This window comes from Scomber scombrus, chromosome 6, assembly GCF_963691925.1.
Source record: "Scomber scombrus chromosome 6, fScoSco1.1, whole genome shotgun sequence".
Lineage (NCBI taxonomy): Eukaryota > Metazoa > Chordata > Actinopteri > Scombriformes > Scombridae > Scomber > Scomber scombrus.
The window spans coordinates 23,555,497-23,576,924 of record NC_084975.1 but is presented as its reverse complement, the minus strand read 5'-3'; the positions used below and the strand labels follow the sequence as shown (position 1 = coordinate 23,576,924).

The following is a 21,428-nucleotide window of genomic DNA, read 5'->3' as shown; positions in this document are numbered from 1 at the left end:
GAATGTGATTAGTTTGGCAGATATTTGGCCATAAACCAAAGTCAGAGGATAAACTGAAATCTGTGACATCACTTAAGTGACTACAGTTCGTCTTAAGTGTCAGCACCAGATTCCCACAATGATCCGTCCAACAGCTGTCGAGATGTTTCATTCAACGTCACAAACGTGAACCTCATGGTGCCACAAGAGGAACTGTCAGGTCTCCAAAGAGGGGGGACACGTTACACGTTACAAAATTGTGCAAATCCATCAAGAAGATGTAAAAATATTTTACAGGATAACTGAAAAGTTTGACCTGCTGTTGCCACAACAGAAGCACCAAAATCAATCTGTCTCATAGTTGAGATAATTTAGTCTGAACCAAAATGGTGGAGTGAGTGGCATTGCTATCCCTGATTTCAGATTAATTTATCCCTGATAAATTTCCTGTCTATCAATCACTTAATCATTTTACCTCCGGCTGTATCAGCTCTTACAAATACAAATGAATTATTGCTTCTGAATGTAGTCATTAGATTTATTAAAAATGAAATTAAAGCAACATATAAAAAACATGTATAATGTATGCACAGCATATCTCATTAACTTGATATTAAATATTTTAAAATATAAAAATCACAAACACACTGGAGTCTAAATCCTTCTGATCCCAGAGAAAGAGAAAACTGAACAGTGACAGAGTTTTTCTGGTACTCAGAGTGCAGCCGGTATCTAATTCACAGGTTAAAAATTACAGTGTGAGCAGAACTACGACTTTTGACCAGGAAACATTTTTCACACTTACAGGTGATATAAGTATCACTTACATCACAGGTAAGTACAAACATTTGCGTTCATGAGCAAACTTGTGATATTCAGCAAAAAAGAATGAGTTTTTAAAAAAGTGAAATATCTCTATGAACTCACAATTAACACCTTCACAGTGAAAAAAGCTTATAGAAAAGCTTTGTGGGTTTCTAATTATCGAGGCAGCATTCATCAGACCTCTCTGGGTAACGGTGAGCTCCTACACTGTCAAATCCAGTCTGAGCTCTGCAAATATTCACACAGTAAGTTTATGTCTTGGCTTCGTGCTCCTTAAAAACTTCTAAATCTCAGTGAAGCACGAAGCAAAGACCCGCAGCTGCATTTTTAAAACCTGGACTGAAACTCAGACAGGAGTATGAAAAGTGTCAGAGTGTCAGTCCTGATGTGACACCAAATCCAGACCAGAACAGAGAGGTATTAAAATGTGAGCAACGATTCTTAAAGCAGTAGTTCGACGTCTTTGTGAAATACACGTTATTTGCTTTTTGGTTGAGGTAGATGAGCAGATAAATATAAATATCACTCTCATGTCTGTGTGTTAGATGTAAAGATGCAGCCAGAAGCCGGTTAGTATAACAAAATCTAAACGAGGAAACATTACATCCAGTTTGTTTCGATCTCGTTAAATGTTCATTTAATCTCATTTAAATTCCCCCCCTGGCCAAGAAAATGTAATCAAACATTATATTTCATTTGTTTACTATTTCTTGGCTCGGAGCAGTGACTGTCTGGAGTTACAGACAGTCACTATCACAGTCACCATCGTAATACCCCGGTTTTTGTGAAGACTAAACAAAGCAATACAGTTTATGCGTTAATTAGGGATTTCGTCATCTTTGGAGAGAGCACTGCTAGCAGTTTCCTCCTGTTTTCAGTCTTTGTTGAGCTAAGTTAACTGGCTGTAGCTTCATTAGGAGTGTGGACATGAGTTTGGTATTGATCCTTTCATCCAAATCTTGGCAGAAAAGCAAATAAGTGAAAGTGCAAATGAGTTAATTTCCAAAAACGCTGAACTATTCCTTTAACATTTTAACGCTACTCACAAACACTGCAAACATCTATGACGGTTCTTTAAACTGTAACCCGTAAACACGGAACTAAAAGGCACAATTTGGTAAACTTTAAATCTTCACGTGAGTTTAAAACTAATCTCCCTGCTTCACCTCGGACTTTTTCATTTCTGATGGTAGAAAGGACTGTCGAAGCCGCTGTCCTGCTGACACTGTCTCAGCTCGGAGAACACAGGCCTGGAGCTGACACCGCGCTGCGTCCCACCCTCAGAGCCGGGAGTGGGCTGTCTGTGTGTGCTCATCTTCGCTTTGGGATGGTTCGAGGTTTGGGTGTGAGGTGTCTTTTTAGCAATATCATTATAAACTGTCAGGTCAGACACGTCCGGGGTGAAGCCAAACTCTCTAAAGTCAGCGGCCGACGCAGCAGACACAGAAAACGGCCTCACCGGTTCTACTTTCCTTCCCGAGTAGGACAGTCTGGGGACTTGGAAGCCTGTGTCCGAGTCGGTGCTGGTCATGCTCCAGTCTGTCCGTTTCTCATCTCGGACAGGAGGCTCTCTGCTCTGTCGCTCTGAGTTGAGGCGACTGTCTGCTTTGACACATTCACCTCCCTGCAGGTACGGCTCCCTGCTCTTACTCTTCGTAGACACACGGACAAAATCCACCTGGGACGGAGGGGCCATCTGTTGAGAAAGTTTGTGAGGGGGGAGTTGAGCGTAGCCCGCCGCCTGGAGGTTAATTCCTGCATCCGCTGAGGCCTCCTCCTTCCTGGATTCAGAAATGTCCTGGTGGCTCAAAGGTTTAGTCCTCGCTGTAGTGGTTATTTTCTGCTCTGGATCAGCAGAGGTCTTTCCCCTGTGGGATCTCTCCTCTGGCCTGATGTCGAAGGGCTCAGTTAGTGTCGACGGGGTCTTACTGAAACCTGGAGGGCAGCCAGTGGTGGGCAAAGCTGTCGGATAACCTGTCGATACGAAACACACATCAGCAGCAAAATCACACTGAGAAAAACAATCCACAGTAAAGCAGATCTGTACAAAAGGACTCACTCTGTAAACTGTAGTTCTTTCCTGATTTACTTTTGAAAGGCGTCTCGAGCACTTTAGCCATGGCTGCCAGCTTGCTTGCAGCATTCATTATTTTTTTTTCAGCCCTGCAGCAGACGGGAAGATCAATACAATTAGCCCGAGGAATCACAATGAAACAAGCAAACAAGTTTAGGACAATCATGGCCTCTTACCCCGTCGTCTTTCCTCCATCCTCCAGTAACTCCTGCAGACAGGTCAGATAATAGCGCCTCATCTTTCTGGCAGTGTCCTGCCTCTCCCTCTGCACCTCCACGCGGATCATCTCTGCCGCTCTGTCCCGACTCTCCTGGAGGTAACGAAGCATGTCTCCTGCCACACAAACACAATCACAGTCTGTGAGCGACTTGGTGAGGTTCTCGGCAGGTACTCATGAACAAACAACCTGCATCAGTTTCACACATGGGGAGATCCACATGCGTTAGAGGACATTTTATCTAGTGTGGAAACAGTGTCTACTTTAATCTGCACCGACTCCTTCCGTCACAGATGTACTTTTTTTTTTTAGAAGGTCACCATCACCAACCTCTGATCTTTTCTACAGTCGTCATGTATTGCTGTTTCATCTCCTCGAGGCCTTGCTGAAGATTTTGTTGGTCAGAAAGTTGATCAGAAGTCCTGTTAGAGAGAAGATTAAATGTGTTGGCATCATTTATTGAAATCAATGTTATCAATGCTTCTACCACTGTGCTCATCATGTGGCTTCAAAAGAGGACGATAAATCCACATATCACGTAAGAGCTACATGTTCATACAATATGTATTATTTCTCTTATAATAATAATGTTGTGCGTAGCTACATGGCTAATTTCAACAAGCCAGGTTTCATGAATCCTGTAAAAGTATTTTCTGGCCTACTGCAAATCATCTTTATTCACTCATAGCTAGGAAAAAAGTGTAAATCAGGTACAATCAAATAAATATAAAAACAGCATTAGGCCAAGCGCTGTTCTGTCAAATTTCAAGTCTAAACTGGGGCTCTCATTTCCTCCGTGGTTTGACTTGTTTCTGCATGGAGGTCTGAGCAGGACAAAAATGTCTAGAAGAACTGGGTGATTTGATTACTGAAAACCCAAGGTAGACGGTAGGTAGGTTTTATTCAAATCTGGGAGTCCATTGAGTTGTAATTGGTGGAATATTTAAATATGCAACCTGACCTAAAATGCTTAAGCAAACTTATCTAAAGAGGATTTAAATATTGTACATTTATAAAGATTAATTTTTTGACATCCCTGTCGTGTAACAATCCATCCCAAGAAACAACAATTTGACCTTTGAACTAAAGATGAGAAATAATAAAAGTAATACAAACCCTGAGATTTCGTTGGCTTTCTTCACTTCCTCCAGCTGCTTCAGATGTTCCTCCTTTGCCTTTTGTAAGCTACGTTCATGTTCATCTACAATCAGCATTAAAAAGGATTTACTGATACAGTTGAGTACATATTTACAGATGACATTTAAACAGACATTTTACATGTAATAAAATACCTTTGAGACGCTGTATAGCAATTTTGTGCTCTCGAACGCTGTGCTGGAGTTGACGACACGCTTTCTCTAAGTGTCTCTGGAGCTCCTGGTTCTTCTTCTGCAACTTACTCACAGTCTCAACACACTCCTTCCTGCAACGAGCCTGCTCTCTCCTCTGGGCCAAGGAGCCTGGAAACAGTGCGTGATACAGTGGATGATAGTGTCATGTAAACTGTTGATGGTCACTCTGCTTCAGTTTAATTAAATTAATTGATACTGCATGTCACATACTTTGCATTTTGTCGATTTCTTTTTCGTGCTGTTCCTGTGTCTCTTTTAATACACGGCTCAACCTCTCCTCACTTATCTACAGGAGGGAAAAAATGAAGCCATGAAAGGAAAAAGCAACTCAAACATTTATAACATCATAAAGAGAGCACATTCAAAAAATCTGTTTAACTCAATGCTGCAGAATTTAATCATGGCGGTTCTTCTTGTGATGGAACACTCTTACCTTTGTCTTCTGCTGACTCAGTTAATTAATCATTGAACAGAACAAGTCCTCTTAAATTATTAACAGATTCAATCACTTCTTTTATCTTTTGACAGCAGATAATAAAACTCACTCTCTTCCACTCCTTCTTGGCCTGGGATACTGCTCTGTTGACTATGTCTTTGCAGGAACTTTGGATGATGTGTGTTATTGAGCCCTCTGAGGTCGCCCCGCTGGTCCTCCTGGTTTCTTCAGCGCCCCGCTGATCTGTTTTGGGATCCCTGAGAAGTTGTCCCTGGACCTCAGCCAGCGCAGTCTGAAGCTCTGTGAGTAAATCACCTCTCATCTGCTGCGTCTGGGCCTGCTCCATCTCTGCCTGACTTCTCCACTCCTCCTCCCTGGCCCTCAGAGTCTGCTGTAGCTTGGCCTCCATCTGCAGGAGCAGCTCCTTCTTCTGGAGGTCGGCATCCTCTCGAGCCTCCTGCAGAGCCTGCTCCAGCTTCTTGTGCTGCTCCTGCAGCTTGGTTTGGTACACCTGCTCACTGCGAACTTGGATGCCGGAGATCTCCTGTTGTTTGTCTCGTTTCCAGGCTGCTCTAGCTCCGGCCAACTCAGCCTTCAGCAGGGCACCTTGCTCTCTTCTCAATTGCTCCAGCTGGCTCTGGAGAGTTGCCACCTCTTCTTGGACCTCCTCCACTCTCTGCATTCCAGGGGTCTGCTCCTCCAGCTGGTTCCTCTGCCGCTTAAGCCACTGCTCATCGGCCTCCCTCAGGGCCCGTGTTACCTGACACATTTAAAAGAAACATGTATTCAGAAAAGAAAAGCCAGATAACAGCAGTGACACTTTTTTTGACTAACAAAGATGAAAACCTGTAGTACCCGTTGTTCTGTGTGTTGTTCCTGTTGTTCTTCCCATTTTTCCTTCTCTGTTTGGAGACCAGTTTGGTATTCTGGTAATGAAGTAAAATTTTCAATCCAGCGATTATAGGCTCTGGTCACTGCACCTTCAACCTGTAACAATGTCATACATGTTTACTACCAAATTTGACCTTTTTATAATAATAATGGAGGAATTAATCATTGTTAAATCTAAAAACAACTATACACTTAATCAAGTGGTAAGCATCCACAGTCTAATTATAACTGGTACCACACATATAAAAATATAGAGTAGAACATTTTGGCTAAGTAGTGTCAGTATAACCGAAAGCCCACTGACCTGTCTGGCCATTTCCTCCAGGTGTTTCTCGTGAAGTTCTCTCTGGGCTTGTTTCCTGGTTTCCTCCACAGCTTTACGTTTGACTTTGTCAGCTTCCAGTTGTAGCTGCAGTTTCTGGGCGCTGAGCCTGGAGTCCAACTCCTCAACAGTAATTGTCACACTGCTGGCCTCAGTCTCATCTGCCTGACAGCCTCCCTCAGCAGTCTGTCTGTGTTTCTCTCTTCTAGCCTCCTCCAGCCTCTGGGCCCAGGTCCTCTCCATCTGCACGGAAACAGAACAAAACATCAAGTCTGATGTGTCATTGCCATATGGGGTGTGAGGGAGATGGACAGTAATTTGTGGAAATCATACCTCCTGCAGTTCCTCCTTCCAAGTGGCCATGGCTGAGGCTACATGAGAGTTCACCTGCTGCTGGATCTCAGTCTCTTTCTCTTTGGACCACAGAGCTTTCAGCTGGTTTATTGAGGCCTGATGCTGAGCATCAAGCTCATCTCTCAGTTTCTCCACACTTGTACCGCTCTCCTCTCTCATCTTTTGCTGAAAATTAGAACCGATTAATCATAAATAATTTATTTTCTTCAGACAATCGAGGAGGCAAATTATTTGCTCAGTAAACGTTTTGTCAAATACAGTTTTATGATGGGAATAAAGTTTAAAAAATGGATTGTTACAGCTTCCAGTCCAAGCTGAATCTACATCTGTATATATACACTAACATATAATCTATTAAAAATGGGGTAAATTTGGACATACTGAACAGTCCAAAACCCAACATAGTGAACTTAGTGATAGACATAAAACAAACCAGAAAAATTAGCCATTTGATAAATGACTTTAATGTTTGGTTGATTGATCGCCAACAATTCTGATAACTAAGCGTTTCACAACAACCATCAGTAATATTTTATACACATGTCTGAATCTTGTATACCTCATTTTCTCTCATCAAAGCCTCCTCCTTTTCCCTGTCTCGTATTCTTTCTTCCAGCAGGTCCTTTTCCTTGCAGATAGATATGTAACACTCTTGCACTGCCAACATTTTATCATTGGCCTCAGACAGCTGGGTCCTGTGCAGGAAACAGCATGTAAGGTAAATGAGCTGCAAATGTATCAGGAATACCAAACCACTAAAAATTTCAGTCAGATGCTACAGATATAGATACTGTAGACTTACTGCAGTTGTTGGAGCTGCTGCTGGTATTGTGCGGTCAGATGTTCAACCTGAGCAGCATGCTCCAGCATAAGCTCTGTTCTGACTCTGTTCACCACGTCGTCCCTATATTGCCGATTGATCCGCTCAGATCTCCATGAAGAAACAGAAATCATACATATAAATACACAGAAAACACTCATGAGGAGTTTAAAAAGAAAACATTAAATGTAATCTCATTTCTGACTATGTGTCTTACCGCTCCGCAGCCTCCTGCTTCTCTTGGTCCATCTCCTGGATCATCTCCCTCATCTTGGTGCACAGCTCAAGGTTGGCAGATCTCACCTTCTCCTCACTCAGCTTCTGCTCCTTAATCTTATTTTCTAGAACCTAGAGGTAGAACAGAACAACCACGTTTGGATATTTAATCAAAACACAAATAAAACATTAATACATGATTCATCTGGTGATGACCAACCTCCACTTGTTCCTGCAAGTGTCGTTTGTCTTCCTGTAGTCTCATTAACTCTTTCTTAGAATCTCCAGTCATGTCTAGATGTTTATTCGGGCTGGTGTCTTTGACCTGTGGACAAAGATGTATTTTTTATGATCACTGTTTGCATCAGAGCCATTCACTGTCTTATGCATCTACCATTAGGACAGCTAGGGAAAAACGTACAATAATATAACACTTTGACTCAGGTTTTTTTAAAGTTCATGTTTTTGAAAGGTTCATTTTCTTGCCTAAACATGCATTTTATAGCATGTTTTTCCCTTTTTCAGCGTTAAACATCATGTCTGGTCATGTAGAGTCCTCACCAAAGAGCTGAGCTTGGCTTCATCTAACTGGGTCTGCTGCTCGTTTACTCTGGCCTGACAGTGCTGGAGCTCCTCCTGTAGATGGCTGATCTTCTGCCGCTTCCCCTTCAAACTGCCCAGGCAGCGCTGCATCTCCACTCGCAGCAGCCGCAAAGCCTCATCCTTGGGCAGCTTAGAGTCCGACAGGTTAGCCAGGACCGTACTGACCATGGGGTAGAAAAAAATGATTTTTATTATTAGTGAGTGGTAGAAATATTGTCCAATCATAAAGTTTCACAGTATAAACTTTGTACTCACAGAACATAAAACAAAAAGACAAAGACAATTCAAAAAGTCCCAGACTCAGATATGACTCTACTGTCATGTTGTACCTGTGAAGAGTGCCATTTTTCCAGTTGGTTTTCTTTAATCCTAAATCCATACAGGATTCAGACAGCTGGTTCTCCCAGTCACCATTCAGGTCTAATGCAATAACACCGTGTTTAACAGCAGACTCATACAGAGTAATCTGCTCCTTCAAATCTGCCAGATCCTCCTTCAGGATAAAAAGGTCAAATAAAAGAAAAAGACTTTAGTCAACAAAGTTTAAGCACCTTCTTTTTGAGTAATGACATTTTGAAGATGATTCCATTCTGACACAAAAAATAGGAGAGCAAACCTGTAACCCTTTGTTCATGTTTTCACTCAGAGCCTTGGCTGATTGAGCCTGCTGTAGTTTGATTTGTAATTGACTCGTCTCCTGCACTGAACCTACAGAAAGCAGAACAACAACAGAGAACAATAAAAAACATCAAAGTTGCTCAGTCATGTTAAAAATGTGATTACTGTCCACATGCCGACGTGTTCGCTCACTTGTCTGCAGCAGCTGGGCACACTGTTTCTGACTCTCCTCCAGACGTTGAGTGAGGGCATTGACAACTCTGGCTCTCTCCAGTTGCTCTTCTTCTCTTTGGCGCTCCAGCTGCTTCACCTGCTCTCGTAACCTCTGACTCAGAGCAACCTGAAAGCAACAATAAACTATTAACATATGTTTACAACTGTATTATATCTGGACATTTATCTGAATTTAAAATGATGGATAACCAGTTGGTTCATTAATCTTATGTTTCATTGCTGCATTCTGTAACATTAAAACTACAGACCTGTTCACTCAGAGCCTGAGCGGTAGAGTCAAGCTTCTGCTCTATGGTCAACAGTGCAACCTCGTGTTGCTCCTTAATGACAGCGAGGTCTCGATCATGCTGCTCCCGAGTTCTGGACAGGGTGTCGGAGCGACAAAGCTCCAACATCTGCTGCTTCATGCTGTCTACTGCAGCCTCTGCCACCCTCTGCTTCTTCATGTTCTGCAATCAAAGTAAAACTACTGTTTCAACAAACAAAAAAACCAAACAAACAAACACCTGCTATCAAAGTTTTCTATAAAGATGGTCATACTATGTATGTGTTAGTGAATTTTAAATGGGTTAAAATAGTCCTGTTGTTTATATCCCAGTGTCGCATTATAAAGTGGATGGATTTAAAATGCAATAAATAAACTTAAATGACTGATTGCTTTTCAACAATAATTTTGCTTGTTATAGGTTTCTCCAATTACAGATGATGTAGTACTGCAGTTGACTGTCAGCTATCTGTACTGCAATACTATGGATACTGTAGTTTGTTATTGTGACAGGATAACACATTTAAACATTAAAGAAGACTAATAAAAGTGGGTTTATCAGAACAGAATTTACCTCCTGGTCTCTCTCATTCAGCGCCTTTACTTGCTGCTCCATTGTCTTAAATTTATTTTGCATCTGAACCTCTCGCTCCTTGGCCTCTTCAACCAGTCGACTCGATTCCTTAAGACTCACCGCTAGACCGTCCTTTTCATCTATTGATATTAAAATTATAACATTAAGAGTCAAGCAAGAAAATGAAGACACAGAAAACCAACATAGGATGATGTCCCACTGTGTCTGTGAAGAGTGCAATGCTTCCTTACAGCCACAAGAGGACAGATATGTATGGAGAGATATTTTATGTCTTTATGCTTCAACCAGACTCATTGGGAAAGTAGAAGTGCCAAACACAAAAGTAGACAGAGAGTGTCTCATAACTCTTTAAAGCTTTAGGTTAGAGATTTATTAATTCAAAAATGAGGTGATTTGTTTTATTTTAACAACATACATCTTAACTTTTAAATGCATGCATCCATTTCATTGGTTACATATTGTAATAAAGTCAGATGCAATTTTTGCCCTTTATTCTGAAAGTTATAACTTTATAAAACATACCTTTGACGATGGCAAACTGATGCTCGAGATATCTCATATTACGCCTTGAATCCTCTAGTTTTTGCTCCAAGTCTACAATTTGCCTTTGCTGAGCACTGTTTAAAATGTGCAGCTGGGCGAGCTGCTCCCTGTCAGCAGTTTCTGAAACAGAGCACAAGATTGATATTCAACACACCAATAATTGACCTCTTAAAGTGATAACTCCATGTTTTCATATCCATACATCCATTGACTAATTAAGGCTATTTAAGCAGCTTACCGAATGCATGAGAAAATACACTCATGCACTCAGCTGAATAACCAGATACATCTTCTTCTGACTTCATGATATAAAACGCATAGTTGTCAAGCATAATTATTAATTTTTATAGGTAAATAAAACTTTAAGATAAACCACTTTATAAAAACTTATTACTGAACCCAGTGTTTTATATTATCGTAGAGCTCCAGTAAATGTGACTTTTGCCTGGGGGGCTGAGACAGGATCACTGTTTCAGCTACAGTACTTTGATTGAAGTCACTCTACTCCTGTGTTATTAAATCAGGAGCTTAATCGAGGTTGTTAGACTTACGTTGTGTCGAGTCAAGGAATTCTCTCTGAAGATGGTCAAATTGACGTTCTTGGTGTGCAGCCTGTGAATTAAACATCTTTGGCTGATGGGCAGGATGGTGAGGATTGTAGATGGCCTTGTGCTGATCTGCACCTCTGTCCACTGCTCCAGACTTCACATTCTGATGCTAAAAACACAAGAAACACAAGAATTAAAATATTATTGTCTTCAGTAACTACAGAATGAAAAAATTCAAAGAAGCACAATTAAACTACAATATCACTTTTAATTCACAATGAAATTGCACAACATGCAAGCTGCCACATTCAAAATTTCTCGTTGACTCTTTTCTCGTTCTCAATTATTTAATGAAAAGGAAAGACAGACACACATATATATTTCATATACAAGGTAACAAGGGTGTTTAAAATAAAACATATGATATACATGAAGGGACAAATTACTGAAATTAGACAGCATGCCCGTTTTATAAACTCTAAAAAGACTTTACATGACAAGAGCAACAATAATTATGATGAACTATCAATGCATGTGCTGTTATTTTATTCTGCAATGATAAAAAAAACAAATATTAAATTCTACTGACTTGAAAATGATTTCTGGTGTTGTTGTGTTCCCCGTAGATGTGGTTGTCCCTGCGCCCTCCTTCTCCGTTATATTCCAAGGGGTCATTAGTACATCGAGGGTTAGATGTTTCATCTGTGGAGAAATCATTGCTTTCTGTGGAGTTTTCTGTTCCCGTGCTGTGTGTATAACCTTGGGTGAACTGGTGATCCTGTGACTGCGGGTTCCATGGGTGAGGAAGAGGCTGAGCTTGAGGATGACACTGATGTCCATTGAGTTGAACTTCACCATCCTCATAAGCATACTCATGGGAGCCTTGATCATAGTCAACTTCATAGTTCTTTAGAGAAACATTGACAGTAACAGTGATTCATTTTTTAAATAGAAGTTAAGAAAACAAAAATCTGTGAGAGCAAACTAACACCTCACCTGTTCATGAGAGTTTGGACTTGGATGGACTGACCATTGCTGAGTCCATGTGGACTGTGGGCTGAGTAGAGAGGGCAAAAAAAGCATAATTATATTACAATGAATGTATTTGTGGTATGTCTCACTTGTCACTCATAGTTATTATTAATGTCTCCACAATCACATACAGTATGTGTTACCTGTTGCCAGTGTTTTTATTGCTGCAGTGAGAGTACTCCAGCTCCGGGGAGGAGGAGTCTCTGCTATCCTCCAGCATGTCATCAGGCAGGTCTGTGAGCAGCTTGTGCAGCTGCAGGAAAAAACACAACACATGGAAATGAGTCATCAAGGTTGCTCTGCAACTGAGTTATAAAATAACACGGGGAAAAAAAGCGCAGAGAGGAGCAGCAATCACTGCCAAGCAGAAACAAATATGTCACTGGGTTTTTCTCCAAAGTGATTAAAAACTTCAATTTTGTGACACAATTTTAAGTTTTTACATTAAAAATTCAGAATGCAATATTTTGAAAATAGGTTAAACCAAAATGTATATTGCCTGGTGATGAGTAAGGCTCAATATAGACAGTTAAACATTTTCCTTAAGTTTTAGTACTATTAGTACATAATATTTGAGGATGTTATGTGTCACTTAGCATGTATGTAGCTCTCACAGTAAAATAAAGTTATACTGTAAAATACAGTTAGTTTGCTTTTGGTCGAGACAAACACAAACACAAAACAGATGTCTTGACATTGAAACAGCACTTCATGTCACAAAAACCAACAAGGCAAATTCTTCTCTATGTCAGTAACAGACTGAGCAGTCTTGCTTTGCAGCCAGTCATGAGTGATGGAACAAGCAGAGCCAGCTGGACTTACTTCCCACAAGGACTGTTGAATATTCCTCAAATCCTCCACTGTGTCCACCACTGAAGGACCCATATTATCCCACTTACACATTTAACAAAGTTAACAGGGACTTCTGCTTCAGCTGTGAAACCACATGATAACCACCCGGTCTAATCTTTCTGCAGGGAAGTCCTTCAGTGTGAAACACCCAACAAATATGTCCCTGGCATGTGGTCGACTCCCTGCAGTATTGCCGTGTTTGGCTCAGAAAGACCTCCATTGTTTGACAAAACATATAGAAAAGTTAACTGGAGCAGAAACATTCCAATTACCGGTGGCAAATATTTTCCACTCCACCAGCTTGTGCGTAATACATAGACTACTCCTCAAAAAAACTAAATAAATAAATAACTCCAAGATTAATATTCTCCCAAAGTCCAATTCCTCTGATCGTTGTAGCCCACGACAATCAGTTTCTTCATCCTCACTCTATTCAAGTACAAGTGGTGTGAAGCACAGAGACAAGGTAACCTAAATAGAGAGATCAAGTGGGGGAAACAACAGGGCAGTGCAAGTATCAGTGTGACACACCTGGAAGGACGCCTTTTCCTTGAGCCAAAAATAGCACAGTTTTATGGTGTCACAGATTGTAGGTGTGAGTAACAACACAGCATGCCTTTCTAACTGTGAAGCTGCCGGTGCATGTAAAATTTAAACAGTGCACACCTGAAAATGCTTCCCCAACACAACAACACTATGAACTCAGACCTAACTCAGAAAAACCTGACAGATTTAATGTTCACAACAGCTCAAAAAGGGACTGTTATAATAAGGCTAACATACCAACATGACCAAAAACATTATGCATTATCAGTGAGCAAAGGAGTGTAGGTAATGCATGGAAAACTCCACATTACAGGCTACTTTTTCACTATATTAGTATTATATTATTACTATGATCTGACGAGCTGATTCATTGATGTTCGAATTACAGTACAATAAAATAAACTAACATAGCTCGAGTAATCAGAGTACCCAGCGAAAAACAACTTTAAAACACTGCAACTATGTGTGTGTCTCACCTCTTGCTCTCTTGCATAGTCCTCTTGGTCGTATTCATCCTCATCTTGCTGGGTTTGAAGAGCAGCGCTGTCAAAATCAATAGACATAATGCACAGCCTGCTGGTGTATGGTGAGCTGGGGGGGAAAAGAGGTGGAAAACAAACAAACGTAAAAAAGGGAAAGTTACAATCAACCAGGAGACGTGTGTTTGTTAAGATTGAAGGTCTGATGCTCAAAGTTAAACTACCTAGATGACATTATAAGGTAGCTAGAAGTTATGCAAGAGTATAACCAGTCAAACAGACCAATTGCTTACCTCTTAAAAAAGTCCTTTGGTGAGATTCCTATTTGACATTAATGTTTATAAGCTGCCAGCCACATTACTGTTTACAGTACAAAGAGGCGACGTTAAGCTAGCTGACTAGCATCACCATGGCCACACTGACTTTTCTCTGCAACAACGAACCCGACAAACATGAAAAAAACACCTTGCCATGCTACGAAAAACCTAGGCTAGTTACATATGATCAAGATGCGTGAGTCCGTTTGGAGGTTAAACGCCACTTTGGTTACTATTAGTCCAAGCAGTAAACTTCGTTAGCTACACGGCTAGCACATGCTAATGTTGCTACAGCAGTCTCGCCCACTTTGAAAAGTCGCGCGCAGCAGCAGCGCCAAACCGCGGCGGATCTTATTGGTGAAGCAGGTTAAACACTGACTGAACCGAGCTTCTTATAACATCATGACTGATGTTATTTCACGAACTCGTACATTTGTCTAATATTCATTCTCATTAACAAAGAATGCATGGTAGTGGCTATTTTATAAACAATATTCATCTTTATAATCAAGCCCGGAACTGCGAAGCTGACTACGTCTCCATGGTAATAGCTTTTTTTTAATATAATTCTGTGTAGTGTAGTCATGGATGTAGTCACCTTGTTTCCTTGGAAACGAAGCTGGAGCGATGTCTAAACTTCAAGCGATATAAAATGATTATACTTTACACAACTGAGATGAAAACTACACTTTTACACACTGGATAATAGGAAAAGCGCAAGAACGTTTCATCTTAAAGCAGGCACACTCGCTTAGCACGAAAAAGATTTCAGTAAACTAAACATTTGCTGCATTGTTTTGTTTTGTTTTTTTCAGGTATAAACATAATGCAATCTCATAGTTTGTCTACTAAAGTTTGTTTTTTAAATGTTGTGTTTGAATAATATTGGAAATTGAAATAACGAGTTAACATACGGTGGCTCTGAGGGTCAAAATAAAAAAATAAAAATTATAAAAAAATAAAAAATAATAATGAAAAGGGATACTGTGACGTAATCGCCCCGAGCGTACGTTTCTATGTGCGTATATTGGCCACGCCCCCTCTGCAGTCACTTCCGCGTTTGTGCCGCAGCTGCTCTTCCAGCTGTTTCAGGGTCAGCCCTTCTGTTATTTACACGAATTTAGCGGCACAAAACTAATGGGAGCGCATGTTTGACAGCTGATCCCAGTTCAGCGGTTCTGGCATCCTCCTGTGATCCTCTTGTGACAGTCAGCTGATCGCGTCCACCAGGATCTGTGAGTGCTTCAGTCTGACAGCCACAAGAGTTCACAAGTCGGTTTAAAACAGGCAGAAAATGGACACAAATCCACCCAAGTTAAAAACTGCGATTACTGCCAATGAAAGGTGAGTAGATGTAAAGATGTGCCTATTGAAAGATAGACAAACAGGTGACAGGTATTTCTCTGTCTAATGTTCCCTCACTTCACTTCACTGCTTATTTCGGATTCTTTACAGGCTGCAAAAGTTGAAAGAAGCTTTTGAAACAAAGTATGGAAAATCTCCTCTTTTCTATGCTTGTGCACCAGGAAGGGTAAATCTCATAGGTAATCTTATTTCTGTTTTATTTATCACTCAATTGCTCTGAAGTATTGTTTGTTAGATTAAATTGTTTATTCAGAAAGAAAAAATTTAATTCATAGTTTCAATGGAGGATCTTAACATCTGTGTGTGTTCACCACCCTCATTGGGAAACAAAAGGAGAGATCTGTGATTTTAAGGGAGGAAAATAATCAAATTTCAGCTTTATTTTATTTTATTATGCAGTGGTCTCCTTCTCATAAGATAAGATGTATCTTTATTGATCCCCCTTGGGAGAAATTCAAATTAACACAGCAGTACAGTTGGGGAAAAAGTAGCAGCGTAAGGGTGAAAGTGATCAAATAAAATCTGGCTGAACGTGCTCCTGAGCTGCCTAAGCTCGGCATATCTGACATCTATTTTTCACATTTTTCACATTCAACAGGAGAGCACATTGATTACTGCGGCTACTCTGTGCTCCCGATGGCAATTGAACAGAATATCCTCGCAGCCGTCTCAGTAAACAATTCAGGGACAATCCAGCTGGCCAACACAAATCCTCAGTACAAGTAAGACGTGAACACCCGTGATCATTGTTGAACTTTTACATGTGATTGTGTAATTAATTCAGGAGTATTCAGCAGTGTCCTCATCTGTACTCAGGAAATTGTTGTTTGTCTCTTTGCAGCGTTTTCACTGTATCGTGTTCAGAGGACATCGCCATCGACAGAGACAATCCAAAGTGGCATTATTATTTCCTCTGTGGCGTTAAAGGTATTCAGGTACGATTATTTTGCTCTCATGCTGCTTCATTAGAAACCAGTTTGTAATACTGCATACATAATGGTAAAGAGTTTTGTTTTTATTACAGGAGAAGTTTGGGCTGGCTCCTTTATCAGGGATGTCGTGTGTCGTTGATGGGACCATTCCTCCGAGCTCTGGCCTGTCCAGTTCTAGTGCCTTAGTTTGTTGCGCCGGGCTTGTAACAATGGAGGCAAATCAGAAGTCCCTCTCCAAGGTAAAAAAGCTTTAAAATTGGGATGTTTTATATAAACACTACAGTGGATATAAAATCAAAAGGTGCTTCAACGATGTAGTTTAGTAGTTTAGTTTAAGGGTGTGCATATTTATGCAACCAAGTCATTGTAAATTGTTTATCTTAGTCTCATTTTTTACACCACAAAAAACAGGTGTGTAGACTTTTTATATCCACTGTATATAATCTTGTTTTTTAATTTAACAAATTATTTAGGCAAAAATGGGCAACTGTGAGTGATTTAGTCTGCAGAAAATTAATCAATCAGAACACTTACAAACAAAGACTAATGAACATGTGGAAAAAAAAGAGAAGAATAACAATAATAACTAGTAAAATAGATCTCTAATAAATTAGGAATTAAAACTTATAAAAGACAGTGATGATTAAAAAATGGTAAGATGATAAAGTAAAATAAATAATGGTCATAAAATACAGGCTGAAGAGGTAGATGAACTCTTTTACAAGCAACTCCCTAACTTGAAAATGAAACCATAATGTGCTTCACTTTCATGCTGTCAGTCAGTTTAAGAGAGTGTTTGTCCTTCTCGAATGGTCTGTGTAATCCTTCCCTCGTTCTGCTCTGTCTTCCTCCAGGTGGCTCTGGCTGAGATATGTGCCAAATGTGAGCGCTACATTGGCACAGAGGGAGGGGGCATGGACCAGTCCATCTCCTTCCTGGCAGAGAAAGGAACTGTATGTTGTGCTCATGGAATATCTCCAATACACTATAAAGCATAAATACACTATATAATTATCTAAAAAGATGCACAATGTGTGTGTTTGATTGGTGCAAAGTCTCAACCATATAACATAATGACCTGGTTTATACTTTGTAGTTGTTTAATAGTTTCAATCTAGTCAGCGGTTTAAACCCTTTTAAATTTCCTATCTTCCGTCAGGCAAAGCTGATAGAGTTTCAGCCTCTGCGGGCCACTGATGTCAAACTCCCAGACGGGGCCGTCTTTGTGATTTCCAACTGCTGCGTGGAGATGAACAAAGCTGCTTCTTCTCACTTCAACATCCGTGTCGTGGAGTGTCGGATCGCCACAAAGGTACGGTCGCCCGTTCTTCAACAGATCCTGTTTTCCAACTGGAAAAGATGACTCACTTTACATTTGCAGCTTTTAATGTGAATTTTGAACACTTTTTTTTAACCGCTCAAAAAAGGTTCTGTAGGTAATTCAGTCGTGCTTTGTTGCAGAGTTTACAAATGTCTTTTAAAGAGATATCCAGCCTGGGCCTTACTTAATTAACTACTGCTTTTAAAAAATATTTGGGTTCTCAAGCTCAAGCTGTGTTGTGGTGTGATTCTACGCAATATGTAAATATTCATGTTAAAAGTGAAATGAAAGTGAAAAAACATGATTTTGACGTTTGAACAGGATGGATGATGTGTGTAATATAACGTCAAAATTTACATAAAACGTCTTGTCTGGTGTGAACTCAGATGCTGGCCCAGGCGCGCGGTCTGGACTCGAGCAGGTTGTTGAAGCTGGCGCAGGTTCAGACGGAGCTGAAGGCGTCTCTGGAGGAGATGCTGGCTCTGGTGGACGAGGTGCTGCATCCTGAGCCATACAGCCGAGAGGAGATCTGCAAGGCGCTGAGCATCACCTCGGAGCATTTCTCCACTGAGCTGCTGAGCTCTAACACTCAGCATGGTGAGCAACAGGAAATGGCTTCATCTGCGTACTTTTATATCGCAGAGATTATTACGTTTTATGTTGAATAGTTGAATAATCAGTTTTAAGGGTGTATTGATGACAATTTTGATAGTCAAGGAGCTGTCAGTGAAAATCCCAAATATGACCTTTTGCAGTGTGAGAACTTATTGAATTTCTTCTTATTGTCTTGGAGGGTTTTTTTTATTACCTTTTTAGATTCTGATAACTTGTGACAGGCGTTCATCATTATTTACGACAATTTATAGACTAAACAAATTAAAAATATATCTTTAGATATATCATTTGGGACTGTAATTAATAATGTAGTATGATATTTATATATTCCTGGACTTAATAACATAACATTTATACAACATACATTTTAAGCACATCATCTCTCTCTCTTAAGAATCTCCTCTCTTCCAGCTGAGAGAAATTAATAACCATTATATTCTTTTAAAAACATTCATGTGCATAAATATCTTCTAAAAAGCTCCAGATTATCCTGAAAATATCATCACATCCTACTGACACTGAGGTATTTAGTCAAAAATATTTAAATATGCCAGTATTGCTGAACTGTGTCAACATCACAACTTAGAAGACAGTTTGGCAGGACCAGTGTCTCCAGACAGATGTGATAGCACATCTGCTTTGTCTCCTCTCTCTCTCTCTCAGTAACTCACTTCAAGCTGTACCAACGAGCCATGCATGTGTACGGTGAAGCTGCGCGGGTGCTACGGTTTAAGAGTGTGTGTGATTCTGAACCCGCTGAATCAGTACAGCTTCTAGGAGACCTGATGAACCAGAGCCACGCAAGCTGCAGAGACCTGTACCAGTGCAGCTGCCCTGAACTGGACCAACTAGTGGACATCTGCCTGTGAGTGAAGCAATTCAGTCTCTATTCACTCACTGCAATACGGAAATGGAAATCAAAATGCTTTTTGTAAACAATATAGTTTTAGAGATTTAACCTTTAACAGAAGTTAGTCTCTTAGAACATCAAACTTAAGGTAAAGTGAGTTTTTAAGTTGTGTGGTGTAGTGATATCTGCTTCGTAATCTCTGCCATCACCATTTTGGGGAACTACTTCACACAACATTAAGCGGAAAAGCAAAGCTGTAAATAATAAAATTCATGATGGCTGCGTTTCATTTAGCTGCTTCAGTTTCAGGGTCCATGTTATTAGTAATACTTTTTCCTACTATGACAAGACAAAATGTCTGCTATTAAAAAAGGCATATTATGCAGTGTTTACAAGTCAATACTGCACCATATACATCCTTAACCTTACATACTGTTCAGGTTAAATTTGACACATTTTTACATTGAAGAGCAGCAAAAACACCCTAATCACCTTTTTAGCCTGCAGTTTTAAGATCCTAAAGTGACCCAGAATATGGAAAAAATGTATTTCATTTTATTTACATTTTTGTGCACCTGATACAAATTTTGCTACATTAAGATGTTCTAGGTCAATTTTGACCCCTGTATATATTCAGAAATTTTAAAAAGATCATGGCTGCTATGTTGATCTGCTTTATTTTTTGCAGCTGAAAAATGTAGAATTTGGACCTCTTATCCCATGTGTTGTATATTTAAGATAAGATCGTTACTACCTCTTCCATATTATACTATCACTTCACTCTTTATGCTCCATACTCATACTACCCTTTGGTCAAATGATGAAGGGAATCAATGGCTAGCTACACTGAGGTTGAAACACTGTACTGAAATAATGTCATGGACTAAATAGCTCTCTCTTGTTTCTCTTGGTTACAGGAAGTCGGGGGCAGTGGGCTCTCGGCTGACAGGAGCAGGCTGGGGGGCTGTGCTGTTTCCATGGTTCCCAGCAAGAAAGTGGAGTCTTTCTTACAGGCAGTGAGGGAAGCGTACTACCTCTCCGATCCTCGCAGAGCAGCGATGGAAAAACAAAGTTTGTTCGTAACAAAGCCGGGTGGAGGAGCTGCTATTTTCCTCGAGGAGTGAAATACATCGTCCATGTCTGATTGCACAACTATAATTCAAATTCAAATACACTCATGCAGGGAAAGACATTAATTATTTTTTTTTTTTTTTTTTTTACACTTGACATATGTTTACAAATAATAATGGTATAACGGTAAATCTTTCTTTAATGTTTCATTTTACTTCTTTAATTAGGATTATTCTTGAAGGGCCAAAAATTGATATCAGGGGTGCATTATTTCTTACAAAGGGAAGTTACTTTTTGTGTTAAAATGTGCTTTTCAAAATCATGAATGTTTTTGTAATAAAAATGATTTAACGCACTGTCTTAGTGTTCATTATAGATTATGTTCTTGTAAACAACAAAAGATGACAAATAAAATAACAATCACGTTTAATTTGTGCTTTATAAAATCCATCCATCCATCTTTTATTAACATTTCCAGCATCAACATCATGTAAATAACAAGGGAAAAAACAAATTAAAAGAAAGAATTGAATATCCTGACTATTTTCAGGTTTTACCTGTGTAGTAGTTGTCATAACAGGAAATGCATCACTTTGAAATGTTTTTTTCCTGCTGTTGCAGTACATGTATATCAGATTCATGTTGTGTTAAAAGGTGTGTGAGCCATCAGGGTAGAAAGTCCTGATTATAGGATCCCACTCTGACTCCAGCTTCTGCACAGGATTCATTTTTCCTTCCATTAGAGAGCTGTGATGGTGGAGGTGTGGTTTAAGGCACATGCTACTGTAGTGTATATACTGCAGCACTCTACATTCACATCTGTTCAGGGACCTTTATCATTTAGTATCCCCAACCCAGTCAGTACTTCTTTTTTGCTCTTCCTGGTAAACAAGCAAGTCTTATTTTTTTTCAGTCACTGTCCTCATATTGGGGAGTAGGCCTATAGGACTATGCTATGAACCAAATTGAAATAAATATTATGTTTGAAGTCTAATTATGATCATTCATATGTTGTGCAGCAACTGAGGACAAGTTTAAAATGACGAGTAAATCTTTCATTCAAGCCATTAATTCTTTTACGGGAACCATACAAGGCACAGCACAGAAAACAGATCTCAGAATGACTTGTTGTAATAACAATCCCATATGTGAGTTT

General features: G+C 39.9%; 2 protein-coding genes across 2 annotated transcripts; one reads left to right on the top strand and one right to left on the bottom strand.

The window, feature by feature from the left end:
- Positions 1-881: 881 nt before the first annotated feature.
- On the bottom strand, positions 882-14,280 carry cep152 (centrosomal protein 152). The gene is made up of 28 exons (XM_062420510.1): positions 14,095-14,280; positions 13,799-13,913; positions 12,068-12,177; positions 11,889-11,949; positions 11,482-11,799; positions 10,896-11,061; positions 10,324-10,464; positions 9,781-9,920; positions 9,190-9,390; positions 8,900-9,047; positions 8,706-8,797; positions 8,419-8,582; positions 8,048-8,249; positions 7,707-7,811; positions 7,488-7,618; positions 7,253-7,381; positions 7,010-7,145; positions 6,430-6,615; positions 6,079-6,339; positions 5,739-5,870; positions 4,993-5,643; positions 4,658-4,733; positions 4,388-4,555; positions 4,212-4,296; positions 3,426-3,517; positions 3,055-3,211; positions 2,864-2,967; positions 882-2,778 (listed from the first exon to the last, which is right to left on the bottom strand). Exons 2-28 carry the CDS (start codon positions 13,883-13,885, stop codon positions 1,982-1,984), a joined length of 5,040 nt encoding a protein of 1,679 aa, XP_062276494.1. The 5' UTR covers positions 13,886-13,913; positions 14,095-14,280; the 3' UTR covers positions 882-1,981.
- A 1,065-nt stretch (positions 14,281-15,345) lies between these two features.
- galk2 (galactokinase 2) lies at positions 15,346-20,674 on the top strand. Its single transcript, XM_062421056.1, is given in 11 exon segments — positions 15,346-15,462; positions 15,574-15,662; positions 16,082-16,205; positions 16,325-16,418; positions 16,508-16,654; positions 17,270-17,368; positions 17,575-17,727; positions 18,123-18,333; positions 19,015-19,216; positions 20,119-20,159; positions 20,162-20,674. Coding segments are annotated over 11 exon segments (1,374 nt in total). The 5' UTR covers positions 15,346-15,412; the 3' UTR covers positions 20,326-20,674.
- Positions 20,675-21,428: the final 754 nt, after the last annotated feature.

What these genes read in the sequence shown, in the direction of transcription:
- cep152 (XM_062420510.1), bottom strand. Translation starts at nt 13,885, where the DNA reads ATGTCTATTGATTTTGACAGCGCTGCTCTTCAAACCCAGCAAGATGAG. An exon ending in ACATGAACAAAGGGTTACAG is followed by an intron (nt 8,583 to 8,705) that starts GTTTGCTCTCCT and finishes TTTATCCTGAAG; the next exon opens with GAGGATCTGGCAGATTTGAA. An exon ending in GATGGAGGAAAGACGACGGG is followed by an intron (nt 2,968 to 3,054) that starts GTAAGAGGCCAT and finishes CGTCTGCTGCAG; the next exon opens with GGCTGAAAAAAAAATAATGA.